At 44.0% G+C, this 14,889-nt stretch overlaps 1 protein-coding gene across 10 annotated transcripts in view; it reads right to left on the bottom strand.

The window, feature by feature from the left end:
- Positions 1-10,281: 10,281 nt before the first annotated feature.
- chl1b (cell adhesion molecule L1-like b) overlaps positions 10,282-14,889 on the bottom strand; it is a 108,495-nt gene continuing 103,887 nt past the window's right edge. For 8 of the 10 annotated variants that reach the window (XM_077529918.1, XM_077529915.1, XM_077529919.1 and 5 more), the window contains one exon: positions 10,282-10,895. In XM_077529918.1, coding sequence (XP_077386044.1) covers positions 10,691-10,895 — 205 coding nt within the window. In that variant the 3' untranslated portion in view covers positions 10,282-10,690. The remainder of the gene's footprint in view (positions 10,896-14,889) is intronic. The other 2 variants (XM_077529923.1, XM_077529924.1) reach the window with 2 other exon arrangements.

Raw genomic sequence — 14,889 nt, 5'->3', positions numbered from 1 at the left:
ATTATTTATTTTCAATGATTCCATTTAAACCTACGTCTAACTGGTTCCAATCGCTGGACTCTGCTATCATAAAATTCTATTGGAATAAAAAAAAAGCCAAAATTAGTCTATCTACTCTTCAGGAAAGTAAATCTAAAGGAGGTTTAGAGGCACCAAACTTTATGTACTATTATCTAGCTAATCAACTACAATATCTTGTGCTATGGACACAACCCAACAGAGATACTAACTGTTGGTTGGAATTGGAGCAGAAGGATTGTAATAATCTTAGACTGTCAGATTTACTCTTTATTACAAAATCAATAAGACGACATAATTGTTTTAAAAACCCAATGATAGCCGCCACCCTGACTGCCTGGTGGAAGGCATTAGAAATTACAAACTCCCAATTGGCGCCCTGTGGGCTCTCTCCCATTTGGCATAACCCCGACTTTCAACTTAATAATCAGTCGTTCCATTTAAGCCTATGGGAGCAGAAAGGAATTACACACCTTCATCATCTTTTCTCAGATAATAAGTTTATATCATATACAAACTTGGTCCAGAAATATGAAATAAAAAAGGGAAATTTCTTACATTATCTGCAAGTTAAAAATATGGTTAAGAAACAAATCCCAACACTTCAAGATACGCTCCAACTGCCTGTCTTAGCTAAAGATATTATAAAGCTTTCTCCAACAACAATAAAGAAAATATCAAAAATATATAAGTTATTTTTATACACAAATAAAACGTATTTACCGACTTTAAAATGGGAAAAAGACTTGTCTATAGTTCCGGAACCAGACTTTTGGACCCAAATCTGTGAAAATGTATTTAAAATGACCAAACAGACAAATTTGCAACTTATCCAATATAAGATACTTCATAGAACATATATTACACAATATATGATGAAAAAAATGGGACTCTCTGACTCCGACATTTGTCTCCAGTGCTCACAAAACACTGCCGATACTTATCTTCATGCTTTATGGTCATGTACTCCAGTGCTGCATTTCTGGACTAAAATCTTGGAAAAGCTCGCTGATATATTAAACTGTAGGCTTCCTTTATCTCCAAGACTGTGTTTACTAGGTGACTTAACAATAACTGAGCGACCATGTAAACAATCTCAATCTATATTTATAGCCCTTACTATTGCTAAAAAAATAATCCTTGTCAATTGGAAAAATAAACAATCTCTAAATATCGACCACTGGTTAAACTTACTAATAAATTATATCTCAATGGAAAAAATCTCTGCCTTAAATAAAAATCAAGTATCAAGATTTAAACAAATATGGTCTATGTACATAGAATATTTTAATCTCAATTTGGCAACTTAATCCTGCCAAGATTCTGCCTGTTAACGAGAGCCACCACATCGTTACAACTTCTGTTTTCGCTGCTCCTGTATTTGGTATTTTGTATCTGATTGTTTTTATTTTTATATAGTCAGGAACCTAGTTGCTGCTAGTGGGCTCGAGCATACCACACTATACGACACTATACTCAATAACTCCTTAAGATCTATTTCTAGTGGGCACTAAGCATCAACACTTGGTGTTACTGCATGCTAATTAGTCAATTTTCTTGACGCCGTCCCCTGTGGTCGGGCGGGGGTGGTTCTGCCCCCCCCCCCCCCCCCCCCGTTGTCTGCTCGGTGGCGGTTGCGTCTTGGCCGCTCCCTGGGCCCCCTGTGGGGTGCGGTGTTGGGGTGCTTCCCCTGGTGCCCGGGGCGGTGCCGTCCCGGCGCGGTCCGCTGCTCCGTGCCCGGCGGCGCGGTTCGGGGTGGGTGGGCCTCCGGTGTGCCCCGTGGTTCCCTCTCCCCTCCCCCTTCCTCCCCCCCGTCGCCTCTCCCTCCTCGCCTCCTCCCGCCCATCCTCCTCTGCCTCCCGGTCCCTTTTCCCTTGTCGCCCTCCCTCCTCCTCTCCCCCCCCGCCTCCTGCCCTGCAGCCGCCCTTTCGCCTTCTTGTCGTCTTCTCCCCGCTTCCCCCGCCCCCCCCCCCCCCTTCCCTGTCTGCCCTGCGGCCCCTCCCCCTCCCTCTCCCTGGGCCTGGGGCTCCCTCCCCGGCCCGGGCGTCGGGCTCCGGGGGCCGGGCGAGGGTTTGGGGCCTGCCCCGCTCCGGTATAACTCCTGGTGCCCCGGGCGGGCCCCGGTGGCTGGTGGGCTGTCCGGTAGCCCTGCTGCGCTGGCTGTCCGCCCATTGTGGTGCCGGGTGGATGAGGTGGGGGGCGGCGGGGGGTGGGGGTGCTGGGGGGCGGGCGTGCCACCTACACCCGCCGGGTTGGGTGAGGCCCCGCTGGTCGCTCCTCTTACTCACTTCACTAGCTTGCACTATACACTTTGTAAATATACACATAGGGCACACAACACATTTCTTGGTGGGGTGGGGAAGGGTGGAAACACCGTCTTCACCCTTCAACTCCCCTCCAATTTTAATGCACCTCACGTCCAAGGGGAGGGGTGAGTTGGGGCGGGGAGCCATCAGAGGGGATGGACTGCAGTGCCTGGCAGCGCTGTGGTCCCCCCCATTTGTGTCCCTGCCCCACCACTTTGTCCCTCCATTCCCTTTTTTAATGCACCACACATATACATATTCATTTTTTGGGGGGGGATACGGGTGTGTCGGAGTAGGGGAAATTTTTTCCCTCTGCTCCGACTCACCTGCTCCCAATTTTAATGCACCACACGCACACACTTGTATATACACTGGGTGGGGCCACATTCACGGTGTAAGGGTAGAGCTCGCCAGTCGGCGAGCTGGCGGACTCAGTAACAGGGTTAGGTGTCACTTGTACTCTGGCGTGACGACCGGGGCCTCTCCCCACCGGGCTCGGTGTTCTGGTGTCTCGCCTTCTCCCCTGGTGCTTCCTCCTCTGCTTCCCCCCTCCCGCCGCGGTGCAAATCTCGCGCGGCTGGAGGTGGGGTGGGCACATCTTCCCTCTCTGCGCTGCTGCCCGGTGCCGGTTTCCGGGGGGGGGTGGGGGGTTCTCGCGGGGGGCCGGGTTCGCGGGGGGGGGGGTGGCGGCCGTCGGGGGGGGGCGGCTTGTTTGGGGGGGGGGTGGAGGTATGGGTGGGTGGGGGGTTGGGTGCTGGGGGTCGGGGTGTGTTCGGGGGTTTGGGGGTCGGGGGTGGTGGGGCCTGGGTCGTGGTGGATGGCGGGTTTGGGTGGGGTGCGGGGGGGTCGTGGGGGGATGGGGGCTGGGGACCGGTGGGGCGCTGTGGGGGCCCGCTGGGCCTCGTTCTGCGGCCTTGGGCTCGGGGGTGTGGGCCGGGGCTGGGGCGGGGGTGTTCCGGGTATCTGGGTCGGCTCGCTGACCGGTGTCCGCTCGGGTGGCTTGGGGGTGGCCTTGGTGCTGCCGCGGCCTGGGGATTCCGGGGGGGGTGGGGGGGGGGGGGGGTGCTCGCTTTGCTGGACCGCGGTTGACGGCTTCTCTCTTTGGTGGTGGTCCTTATGCATGCCAGATCCGTCGCACCAGCATCTACTGAAACTCAACAGAAGTACCCTCTCCCTCCCACAGCCCCTTGAATCAGTTGGTGCTGGTGTCTGTGGTTCTCACTTTTCTTTATCTATCCTTCCCTCCTTCCTCTCTTTAGTTTTTCCTCTGGTCACTTGAGATCTTAATTTATTAGAAGTATGAGGTTTCTGGGGTTGGCATAAGACTCCGGTTTTGTAACCACGCAGGAGGGGTCTTGTTGGTGCTGGACTTCACTTTGATGGATTGGATGTACTGGCTTCTATTGATCTCACTCTGCCTTATCGATCCTTCCCTCCTTCCTCTCTTTAGTTTTTCCTCTGGGCTCTTGAGATCTCGCTAAATTTGCTGGAATTTAGAGGCTTCCGGGGTTGGCGTAAGACTTTGATTTTGTAATCATGGGGAAGGCAGGAAGTGTTTGGTCGGTGCTGGATGTCACTTTGATTTACCTTTCTTTTCTCTTTATTTCTTTTTTTTCTGACCTTTTCTCTGGTCTCCTGACCATTTAAATCTCACGACTCTGGCAAGATTCTGAAGTACCTGGTTAAGGCGAAGGGTAATGGGATATTTATAAGGTTTTAGGTGAATGAATGAGTATAAATTTATACGTATTTGCACGCACGCACGCAAACGCACGCAAACGCACACACGCAAACGCACGCACGCACGCAAACGCACGCACGCAAACGCACGCACGCAAACGCACGCACACATACACACACACAAAAAAAAAAAAAAAAAAAAAAAAAAAAAAAAAAAAAAAAAAAAAAAAAAAAAAAGGAAAAGAGCAATGATGACAAGACGTTGAATCGGTAAGACTACCGAATGAACAATTCTGAGCTCTTCAAAAAAAAAAAAAAAAAAAAAAAAAAAAAAAAAAAAAAAAAAAAAAAAAAAAAAAAAAAAAAAAAAAAAAAAAAGGAAGTGGCGGATCGCCAGCCAGACAGCAAGGAGCTCCCTGTCGAACGTGCTGTACTTGCGCTCCCGAGGGACTAACCGGCGGCTGAAAAAGGCGAGCGGCTGCCACGCACCTTCGACGCGCTGCTCCAAAACGGCCCCGACGGCAAAGTCGGATGCGTCAGTAGTGAGGGCGATCGGGGCATCCGGGCGCGGGTGGACCAACAGGGCCGCTCGGGACAGCGCAGCTTTCGTCTCTTCAAAAGCCTTGACTCTCACATCGGTCCAGTCGACCGCACGGTTAGGAGCCACACCCTTAAGTGCGCATAAAGCGGGTGCATCACATGGGCAGCGTGGCGGATGAACCTGTGGTAAAAAGTCACCATCCCGAGGAACTCGCGGAGACCCTGGGCCGTCCGGGGTCGAGGAAAAGTGGCAACAGCTTCCACTTTTGCCGGGAGCGGGGTGGCGCCGTCCTCGTTGATGAGGTGGCCGAGGAATTGGATGGAGGGCACAGCAAAGACACATTTAGCTCGGTTAACAATCAGTCCAGCCTGGCTGAGCTTGGAGAAAAGCTGCCGGAGGTGTGAAAGGTGTTCTCCGATGGAGGAGCTGGCCACTAGGATGTCATCCAAGTAGACGAAGATGAACGGCATGTCCCGGAGAACAGAGTCCATGAGACGCTGAAAAGACTGGGCCGCGTTTTTAAGGCCGAATGGCATCCTGAGAAACTCGAACAGTCCGAAAGGTGTTATCACAGCAGTCTTAGGTACATCGGCGGGGTGTACCGGAACTTGGTGATAGCCCCGTACCAAGTCCACCTTGGAAAACACCTTCGCACCTGCCAGGTGGGCAGAGAAGTCCTGTATGTGCGGGACCGGATAGCGATCGTGCGTCGTGGCATCATTGAGGCGGCGATAGTCTCCACACGGTCGCCAGCCGCCGTCCGACTTCGGAACCATGTGGAGAGGCGAGGCCCACGGGCTGTCCGAACGACAAATTATGCCAAGGCGTTCCATGTTGGCGAATTCGGCAGGCCCACGGTCTCGATGTGGTGCTCGACCCCATGCTTGGTAGAAGTGGCTGCAAATGTAGGCGTGGTCAGGCTGGGGAATTCTCCAAGAAGCCGCGTGAACACATCGTCATCTGAGAGCGGGCTGGCGAGGCCCTCAAACGTTTCCACATCACACCCACAACAGTGGAAAACGTCAAAGCGTCCAACAGGCGGCCATTTTTAACATCCACCAGTAGACTGTGGGCACACAAAAAGTCCGCGCCAAGAAGGGGAAAAGAAATGTCCGCAGTGACAAAGTCCCACGTGAACCGGCGCTCTCCAAAACATACATCCATTGTCTTAGTGCCGTAGGTCCGGATCGGTGCATCGTTGGCCGCTGACAGGTGCGGGCCGTGAGTGCCCCCGGCAGCATCTTCAGCCGAGGCAGGCAACACGCTTCTGCGGGCGCCGGAGTCACAAAGGAATTTGAGTCTGGAGAGGGTGTCCATGATAAACAGCAGCCGGCACTCTGCGCCCCCACTCAAAGCTGCAACTGAGTGGAGGCGTTGCCGTTTTCCGACGCAACAAAGGAGCAAGGGGCGGCGCGTGCCTTATGAGGTGCAGTTGCGGTCGCCGGGAATGGGAAGGCGCGTGCAGAGGCCAAGACCTCGTGGTTGTAACGCTGGGTGGCCAGGAAAAAACGGTCAGCTTCCTCCGCCAGAGCACGTGGCTCGGAGATGGTAGTGTTCGCTAGCGCTGTCTGGACATGAGGAGGCATGTGGCGCAGAAACAGTTCAATAAACAAAAAGTTCGGCTCCTCCGCGCCAAGCAGGTTCAGCATTTTTTCCATTAGCTCGGACGGCTTACTGTCCCCCCAGGCCCTGGATGGCGAAAAGGCGGCGAGCCCTTTCCGGCCGTGACAGCTCGAAGGTCTTAAGGAGGTACGCTTTGTGCCCCGCGTACATATCCCGTGCCGGGGGAGAGGTGATAAAACTCACGGCTCTGGCCGCCGTGGAGCTCCCGAGCGCGGCCACGACGTGGTAGTAGCGCGTGGAATCGTCCGTAATTCTCCGGATGGCAAACTGAGCTTCAGCTTGTACAAACCACGTCGCCGCGGCCGACTCCCAAAACTCCGGTAACTTGAGATCAGCGGAGTTCGCCATGTTGCTCAATTCGATCAAATTCTCAGCCTCGGAAACGTCAACGAGGCGGATGTCGGGGTCACCAATGTAGCGAGCTTTGACGGGAGTCGGAGGCAGAGTGTTGAAGTCCGGAGCCAAAGACCGGCGATTTATTGACATCAGCTTCTCAGCGTTTAACAGCAACAACAACTCACTCTGCATGAGGCTCACAGACCTACCAACATTTTGTTCTTTTATCCTTTCATCCTTTCAGCCCATCCAACTCCTCCTTCGTCCCAACGTTCCGTGGGTGAATTCTGTTCCAATCACTACACCATTACACTTTTGCGAAATACTTCTTTTTCGATACGTCTCAAAAACCACCCCATGAGAGCGCAAAAAACTTTTTTGCGATATTTGAGTATTTTCGCAAATCCTGTGTTTCCATTACCAGCTTACTTTTGCGAAACATGCCTTTTGCGCAAAACTGAGGGTAATGGAAACGCACCTATTGTTTGTGTTTAAATCCTTAAATTGTCTAGCTCCTGTATACCTTTAAGAAATGTTTTAGTTGTATGCCCCAACAGGAGCCATGCAGTCATGTGACCAATTGCTGTTAACCTGTCCCATACAAGGTTAAAAACTAGGGGTGTGTTTGTGCAAACTGTAGAATAGCTCCCCATCCGCTCTGCCTCCTCAATTGAGTGCTTCAAGTCACTTTTAAAAACATTTATTTATGATGGACACCTGAATTTTATTGCTTCATCTTTTTTTTTTTTGTAATTTAGGTATTTGTTTTGTTTTAGCGCTATTTCAAATTCTACTTTTAATTGTGATGATTGCATTTTATATGCATGTGAGCTGATGTGGGTATCATTTTATTGTTTTAAATTTGCATTCTTTCTTTCCTATTGTATTTATCCGTGTTTTTAATATGGGAGGCACTTTGGGCAGTCTTACTGTATTTAAATGTGCTATACAAATATACCTTGACCTTTTGGTGTACTTTGCTGATTTGTTAATGTTCTATTTTTGCACTGACATTTTATCGTGTCGCCTCTTAATCAGATTTGTACACATTTATCTTGTTTTTACTTGCATGTTACGTGCTCCTTTCATTCAATAAACCTGAATTAGTACAACTGGTATCTTGGATCCGCTTTTTGGGATCAAATTTCACGGCTGTGTCATATTCCTAACACAACTATCCATCAGTAGCCTACAGTAAGACTTGTGCAGGTGTGTTGTGGCATATGACACAAATTGTTTCATTCCTTTAAATTACAAGGTGGAGTAGAGGTTAATGGCAATTTTAAGACCAAAGCAACAAGTTGGACTATTCACGCCATCTCCACACTGACAACACTACTTTACTCAGTTGGTTATTTATTAAAGTGCACCGTGTTCCTTGTCAAAGTCTGTCAGAACAAAACATCTTTTGTTTTTCAGTTCAACTGCCACTGGTTATGATGTAATGACTGGTAATCCTAAACACGCCTGCAATTTCGTACAGTATTATGTGTATGAAGTGTTTGCATATAAAACATGAACAATGTCAACCAAAGTGTCTGTCAGCGACAGCTGAAGGTTGTGTTTGTGAAATTGGCAGTGTCAAAGTGAGAATATCTTGGGCAGATATGAGTGGTGAAGTGAGATTATAGGGAAACTCAGTTCCTTACTATCAATCATCACACTTGATTACAGCTCACACTTTCTGCTCCATTGCCTTTCTGAGTCTGTGCCCCTCATTTCTCACGATTGTTTTTCCCCAAAGCCAATTGTTTCAACAAAGTCTTCCCTCTGAAAGATGTCCTGCTGTAACTGTATGTTTATTGTTTACATCACAAAGTAAATAGGATCATAGGCCATAAATAATCTTTCATTTAAAAATAACCAGATCAATTTATGCTAATTTGTGTTATTTACCAGAGGTATATAGCTGCAAAAAGGGGATATTTGTTTATCCATATGAATGGTGTCATGGCCTGGGTCACATGCGCCATAGTTCATGACCTGTTATGTGTCTGTTTAGGTACTTATGTAACAAGTGTCTGTTTACAAAACGTGATGTTCGTGATGTCAACCTTTAATCCATTAGGTGATGTTGGGACCTATGTGATGTCGTTCTTTAGTCCTTTATGATTCACTGTCTGTGGGTGCAGTCTGTGAATTGTCCAACTGTCCCGTGTACAGCGTCTCTTGAGTTTCTGCCTCTCGATGTGAATAAATGGAGAAAATCTTATTTGTGTCTGCATTTGGGATCCAAACCTTTCAGTACACAACACATGGTTATCACTTTTGGGCGTGGCAATGTACCTAAATAACATTGAACTTGAAAGATGAGTCAAGAGGCAAAGAAGTGATTTAAAAAAAAATGTAAGAAAAGGCAATTTAATACATCAAAAAAACACAAATTAATCTTATAAACATGCAAAATGGCAGATTCTTTTCTTTTAAATTTATAAAACAATGCTGTGACTATGGTGCTACACTTAATAAAAATAACAATGGAAGTGTCAACTGTAAAAAAAAAAAAAAAAAGAAGTGATTCCTTTCGTTAACAGATGTTTTCAAAATGACACTGAAATTATGTAATTTGCACAAAAAGTATATGTTCAGATTTGAAATCACCTATTCTATACATTCATCATGTGACATTTTGTAAAGTGGGCTGTTATAGCAAGCAAACAAAAATGATCATATTCCATAAGAGGCATAATGACAACATTTTTACTTCTAACATCAAGAGAAGCAGGACTCAAAAATATTTATGATGTGCAGTAAAATATCATTGGACAATAATAAGTTAATAAGTAACCTGTACATATAGATCATACTTTCAATATATTTGAAACGGAAAAAAAAAAAAAAATCCTGAATTGTTGTGACAAAAGAATGAATTTGAATTGACGTATTGTTTATTCAAATAACATTGAGCCTCATTCACTAATAGTGCATAGAAATGTTTGCAATATCACCGTTGGATTCATGATACATGCGTGTGTGATACATGCTTCTTTGTATACCTCTGTGTGTATGTCAATGAATCAGAATTCATTCGTAGATGTTTACGTGCTGTGCTCTAATTTGCATTAACTCAGCCCCTGTTTCTCTATAAATGGGCATCATCCCAGCCAGTGCTGAAGGTTTAACCACGAGAGGGCCCCAAAGCATTCATAACTTTATTAATGTTTATTCTATTTTCAAAAATAAGATACAGTAGTGAAGAATAAATATAGTACAGCAAAAACACACCAAAATATGAGTTTCCGTTTGTGTACCTTGATCTTTATGACGGTCGTTTGTCAACTGTAATTTTGGAGTAATGTTCGAGAATTTTAGCATACATATGTACTTGATCGATGCAAAAAATTTGAAACCACAAAATGCAAGGGGTCAATGTTTGTTTGTTTTTCCGGTTGCGCAAGAAAACTGGGCCGTTATTTGTACATACGCGTGGTCTGAGGAAGTTCTAAAGTTGTTTATAGAGAGTACGCTCATATTCAAGCATGAACATATATGCACGCGGCAAATCGCAGATTTGTGCATCAAACATGCATGCACGCGACAAATTTATGCATACACATTGCTAGTGAACGAGGCCCAATGAGGACAAAATGTATTTAGTGTAGATCCGACAACAATAATAAAAAAAAACACGCCCTCTACATATTTGTTATAGTAATGATAAAAAAAAAAAAAAAAAAAGACACTTCACATACATTACGTATGTGCATGTGTGTGGATGTGTGCATGTGTCTAATCCCCCCCCCCCCACCCCCCGCTATATATATCCCCCCAAAAAATTCTTTAAAAAAAAAACAAAAAATGTAAATAAACATTCACCTTACGTTTTCAACAACAAACGGGGTGAAATGGGAAAATAAATCACCCCCTCTCACTACAAAACAAAACAAAAATCAACCGAAGTATAGAGATTTTTTGTTGTTGTTGTTTTAAATCCCAGAAATGCAAATCACAGGTGCCGAAACGTGATTATGCGGGCGAAGACTATATAAGTAGGTATTAATGGTCACTGAGCTGCAACCAAACAAACAGAAAATGAGGATGGCAGTTCCACTGGCAATGCTGCATTGCATTTGACACAAAACGTGTGCTCTGCATCACTATTACATGAGTTCACTTCCATTTGTCCCTCCGAGCGGGTTTAATGAAAACAGTGTGCATGGTGGAAGATGGATGGAAGTTGGGCCGCTCACGCCGGGCTCTGAGCGGTGGCTTTGATCTCAGACGACATCCTCTTCTCCTTGCGGCCCGCATACTCGCCTATAAAGGAGCCATCTTCGTTGAAGTGAGTGTCTTCTTCAGCGTAGTCTACCAGGCTGTCCCCGCTGTCCCCCGCTTTGATCTCTCTGCTCAGAGAGCGGCGACTGCCTTTTAGGGGCTTCTCATCATTGTCGCTGTTGGAGAAGTGAAACACGATGGAGTTGCCATGAATGGATGTTTACTGACGAAAGGCTTTGGATATTTGTGCTCCCATTATTATGTACTCTCTCCAAAAAATACAATTAGAACGCAATAAAGAAAAAAAAAATGAAAATGTATTATTTAAACGGTTGCTTTATAAAAGGGCGGCTAAATATTTTCACTAAAATATGATAATGTTTTAATAAGTATAAAAATAATCAACTTCTGTCGAGTAATGTAGGGCTATCTGATTTAATTGGCTGTGTAAGAGCTGTGTAATTAATGAACAAGCCACAGTGGTCACAGAAATAACTGAATCTGACTAAAGTAATAATAAATACAAATGCAATGAAAATTAACCAGTGAAAACAGCCATTACTTTTGAATTATGGCTCAACAATTATTATTTTTTAATTAAACTCAAACTCAGCAAGAATAAAGGAATTCAATGTCCCTGCACATTTGGTGGGGGATGTTAAACTGACTAGGGCTGGGTTTTAAAGAAAATAATCAAATAATCGATATTCAATCGATTTTTCTTTTCGAGCCCAATATTGATTCATAAAACCATGAATCGATTATTTAAATATCTACTATTTTTTGCATACATTTTTAAGAAAATAGAATTTTAAAGGCCGTTTTTTCCCTCTAAATTTACTGTTTACTGTTGTATTTTCTTAAATTTATGATAAAGACCTGACTTATGCACTTTAGACAATTCAGATTATTTAAAGTTTATATTAACAATTATTAAATTATTATTATGAAAATATTTTCATCTCATCCTTGCTGATGTCAATGTTTGTGTAACACTTAACTGATTATAAAACGCATTACTTTCATTTATAATTTAAATCATTTGACCAGTTGCTGCTAGGGATGTAACGATATCCAAATGTCACGATACGATATTATCACAATATGATAATTATCACGATATTGTGGGGGAGGTTGGCGATATTTAAAAAAGGTCACAATATTGTCAAAAAAACATGAGGTCATAGTAAAAAAAGCACAATATTGTGCTCTTGTCCATAACATTGTTATGTTATTATTAATAGTATCATTATTATTATTATTATTATTATTATTATTATGGTATGTTGTTAATGCACACACACATTGAGTTCCTCCACATATTGACTTGCTTCACAGGCATATTACGTTCCCCTTCATCTGACAATTATTGTAGATTTTAAACATAGAAGGGCCAAAACATCACTAATAAAAATTTAATTGCTCTAAAAAACTAGCCACCAGATGGTACTAGAACTGCACAAATGGAAATCAACCTGACTTTTATTAAAGATACGTTACATTTAAATATCGTGAACATGACGACGACGATATTGTGGCAGTTGTAATATCACGATATCTCGATATTGCGCTTATCGTTACATCCCTAGTTACTGCCTCCGCAAAACTTAAGTTGGAACTTAATACTGTATTTGTGGAGTTTTTATCATGTCCGTGACATTTAAGAAGAATTGATCTTCCACAATTAATTAATATTGGATAGAACTGAAGTGAATCGAATAGGGAAAAATCTAAATTAAATCGAACTGAATGCTTGTGAATCAAAATCGGATCGATTGAGGAAATTAGAATTGATACCCAGCCCTACTATCAACATGTACAAACCCACAACATTTGACTAGGGAACACACCTGGTTAGTGGCACACACTGGAGTGGAGCAAAGGGCTGCTTAAGCACCTGGGGAGCAGTTTGGAGTATCGCCGGTGTCTTGCTCAAGGACACCAAAACCGTGTGTTTGTCCGTGATTTTGAACCGGGGTCCCCATGGGAACAGGTCATCTTAACGATGATGATAATGATGATAGTATATATGGACTCACGGCTGTGGTGTCCTGGAGCAACACACTCACATCCCAAACTGCTCCCTGGAGTTACACCTTGCTCATGCATTGGAAGTGAAAATATGGTCAATTTTTTCTTCATATATATGCATTTGGGCTTTGTAGATCTCACTGATTGGGAAATTACAGCATCCCACAGCCCATGGGGTGTTCTGTCATGAGTTGGACCACTACAGGATTAATGAAACGTGCACAGATAATACTGCCCCAGAGAAGAGCTACTTTCAAACACTGATTGCTTTCAGCTTCCTGCTGTGTACTGGGGCAGTCTGTGCCCAGTGCCAACAGAACAGGAAATGGCAGCATTTCAACACTGCAAAAGCTCCCTTCAGAAAACATTGTTTATTAAAAAAAAAAAAAAAAAAATGTGCCCACCACACTGTAGCGCTTTGTGACCAGAGGAACTTTTTATACTTTCCGAAAGTTGTTGACATAATTGCTCTCCTTTTGTATGTGTACATCAAGGTAGTTCTTGCATGCACGACAGCCCTGTTTCCACCAAGCAGAACCGATCGGTTTAGCCACAACTTACACTGCCAATCCGCTTGTTTTTGTGCACTCAAGTAAAATGTCAATGCTGGCTTTCCTTCAATCATGCAGTTTGTTTACTGCAGCCATCCTCAAAGTGTCCTCCCCGAGCCGACTCACTGACGCTATGTCATAATCAAGCTTGGATAGTAATGGAATACATGTCACGGTGTTACATAATTATTTATTTACTGATTGATTGAATTTTTATGTTTTTTTGTATTTTATTTTTATTATTATCATTATTAATTCAATCTCTGGTATAATAACCTTATTTATTGATTGATTGAATTATTTTTTATTTTATTATCTGTTCTCATTGCTTCTGGACAGGTAAATTTCCCAGAGGGAGCCATCCCAAAGGGATCAATAAAGTCAAATCCAAGTCTAAGTCATCCTCAAAGTGTCCTTCCCGAGCCGACTCACTGACGCTATGTCGTAATCAAGCTTAGATAGTCATGGAATCACATGTCACGGTGTTACATATTAAGGATACAAAACATGGATTTGTATTCAGTTGTATTATGTTGTAGTTACTGAAAAAAAATACACAATCAGATTACGGATTACGGGTGCATTCATTAAAAATTAGAATTATTTCACGATTATGATAATTTCAGGGTGAGGAGAGAGGCTGTTTTTTTTTTTTCCTATCTCTATTTATTTTTTAGACTACGTTTTACTTACCTGAGTATTTATTTTTTTAGACTACTTTTTACTTTTATCCGTTACATTTTAACACGAGTATCTGTACTTTTGACTCAGTGTGCGCCATCCGCCACTACAGAGGATAATTAGAACTAGTGTTGTTCCGATACCGTTTTTTGACCCCCGATACCGATCCCGATACCTAGCTATGCAGTATCGGCCGATACCGATACCTGCGTTTTTTTTCTAAAAAAAGCTGTCCTGCCATTGGTTCAGAGCATTCAAGGGCCAATAGGATATCTTAGATCGGCATGCAGTGAACATGCCACATATCAGTGAATGTCATGCAAGAGCAAGACACAAGATGCTGCATCCAAAATCCTATATTAGCGTTGGAATTAATGGTATCGGCATGTTACTTGTGAGTACTCACCGATACTGATACCACTGTCTTAATGCGGTATCGGCGCCTCTGCCGATACCAGTATCGGTATCGGAACAACAATAATTAGAACGCTGCAGACTGCCAGTCAACAATATGAAAGAAGGTTCAATCATGTCAGCGAGGAGTGGACCAGAAGTAATATGAGCGAGATTTACTCAACAACACTGTGGACTTGACGCAGGGCAAGTCAGAGAGTCAATTGGCCGATGTATACCGATGTATACATTTTTGCTGCATTACCTAATATCTTTCAAATTGACGTAGGAGGAAACATCTGGTAAGACTACTTTTTACTTCTACTCATCAAGTACAGTTCAGAGCCTTTACTTGTTTTTTCCTTTTGCTTAATTATGAAATTATTTGAGTACTACTTATACTGATACTTTTACCCAAGTTCTTTTTTACGCCAGTAATTGTACTTTTACTCAAGTAGAGAATGTCAGGATTTTCCCCATCTCTGCGAATCAGAACAGTAATACTATTTCTATT

This window comes from Festucalex cinctus, chromosome 8, assembly GCF_051991245.1.
Source record: "Festucalex cinctus isolate MCC-2025b chromosome 8, RoL_Fcin_1.0, whole genome shotgun sequence".
NCBI classification, from domain to species: Eukaryota; Metazoa; Chordata; class Actinopteri; order Syngnathiformes; family Syngnathidae; genus Festucalex; species Festucalex cinctus.
This window is presented reverse-complemented; position numbering and strand designations above follow the sequence as displayed.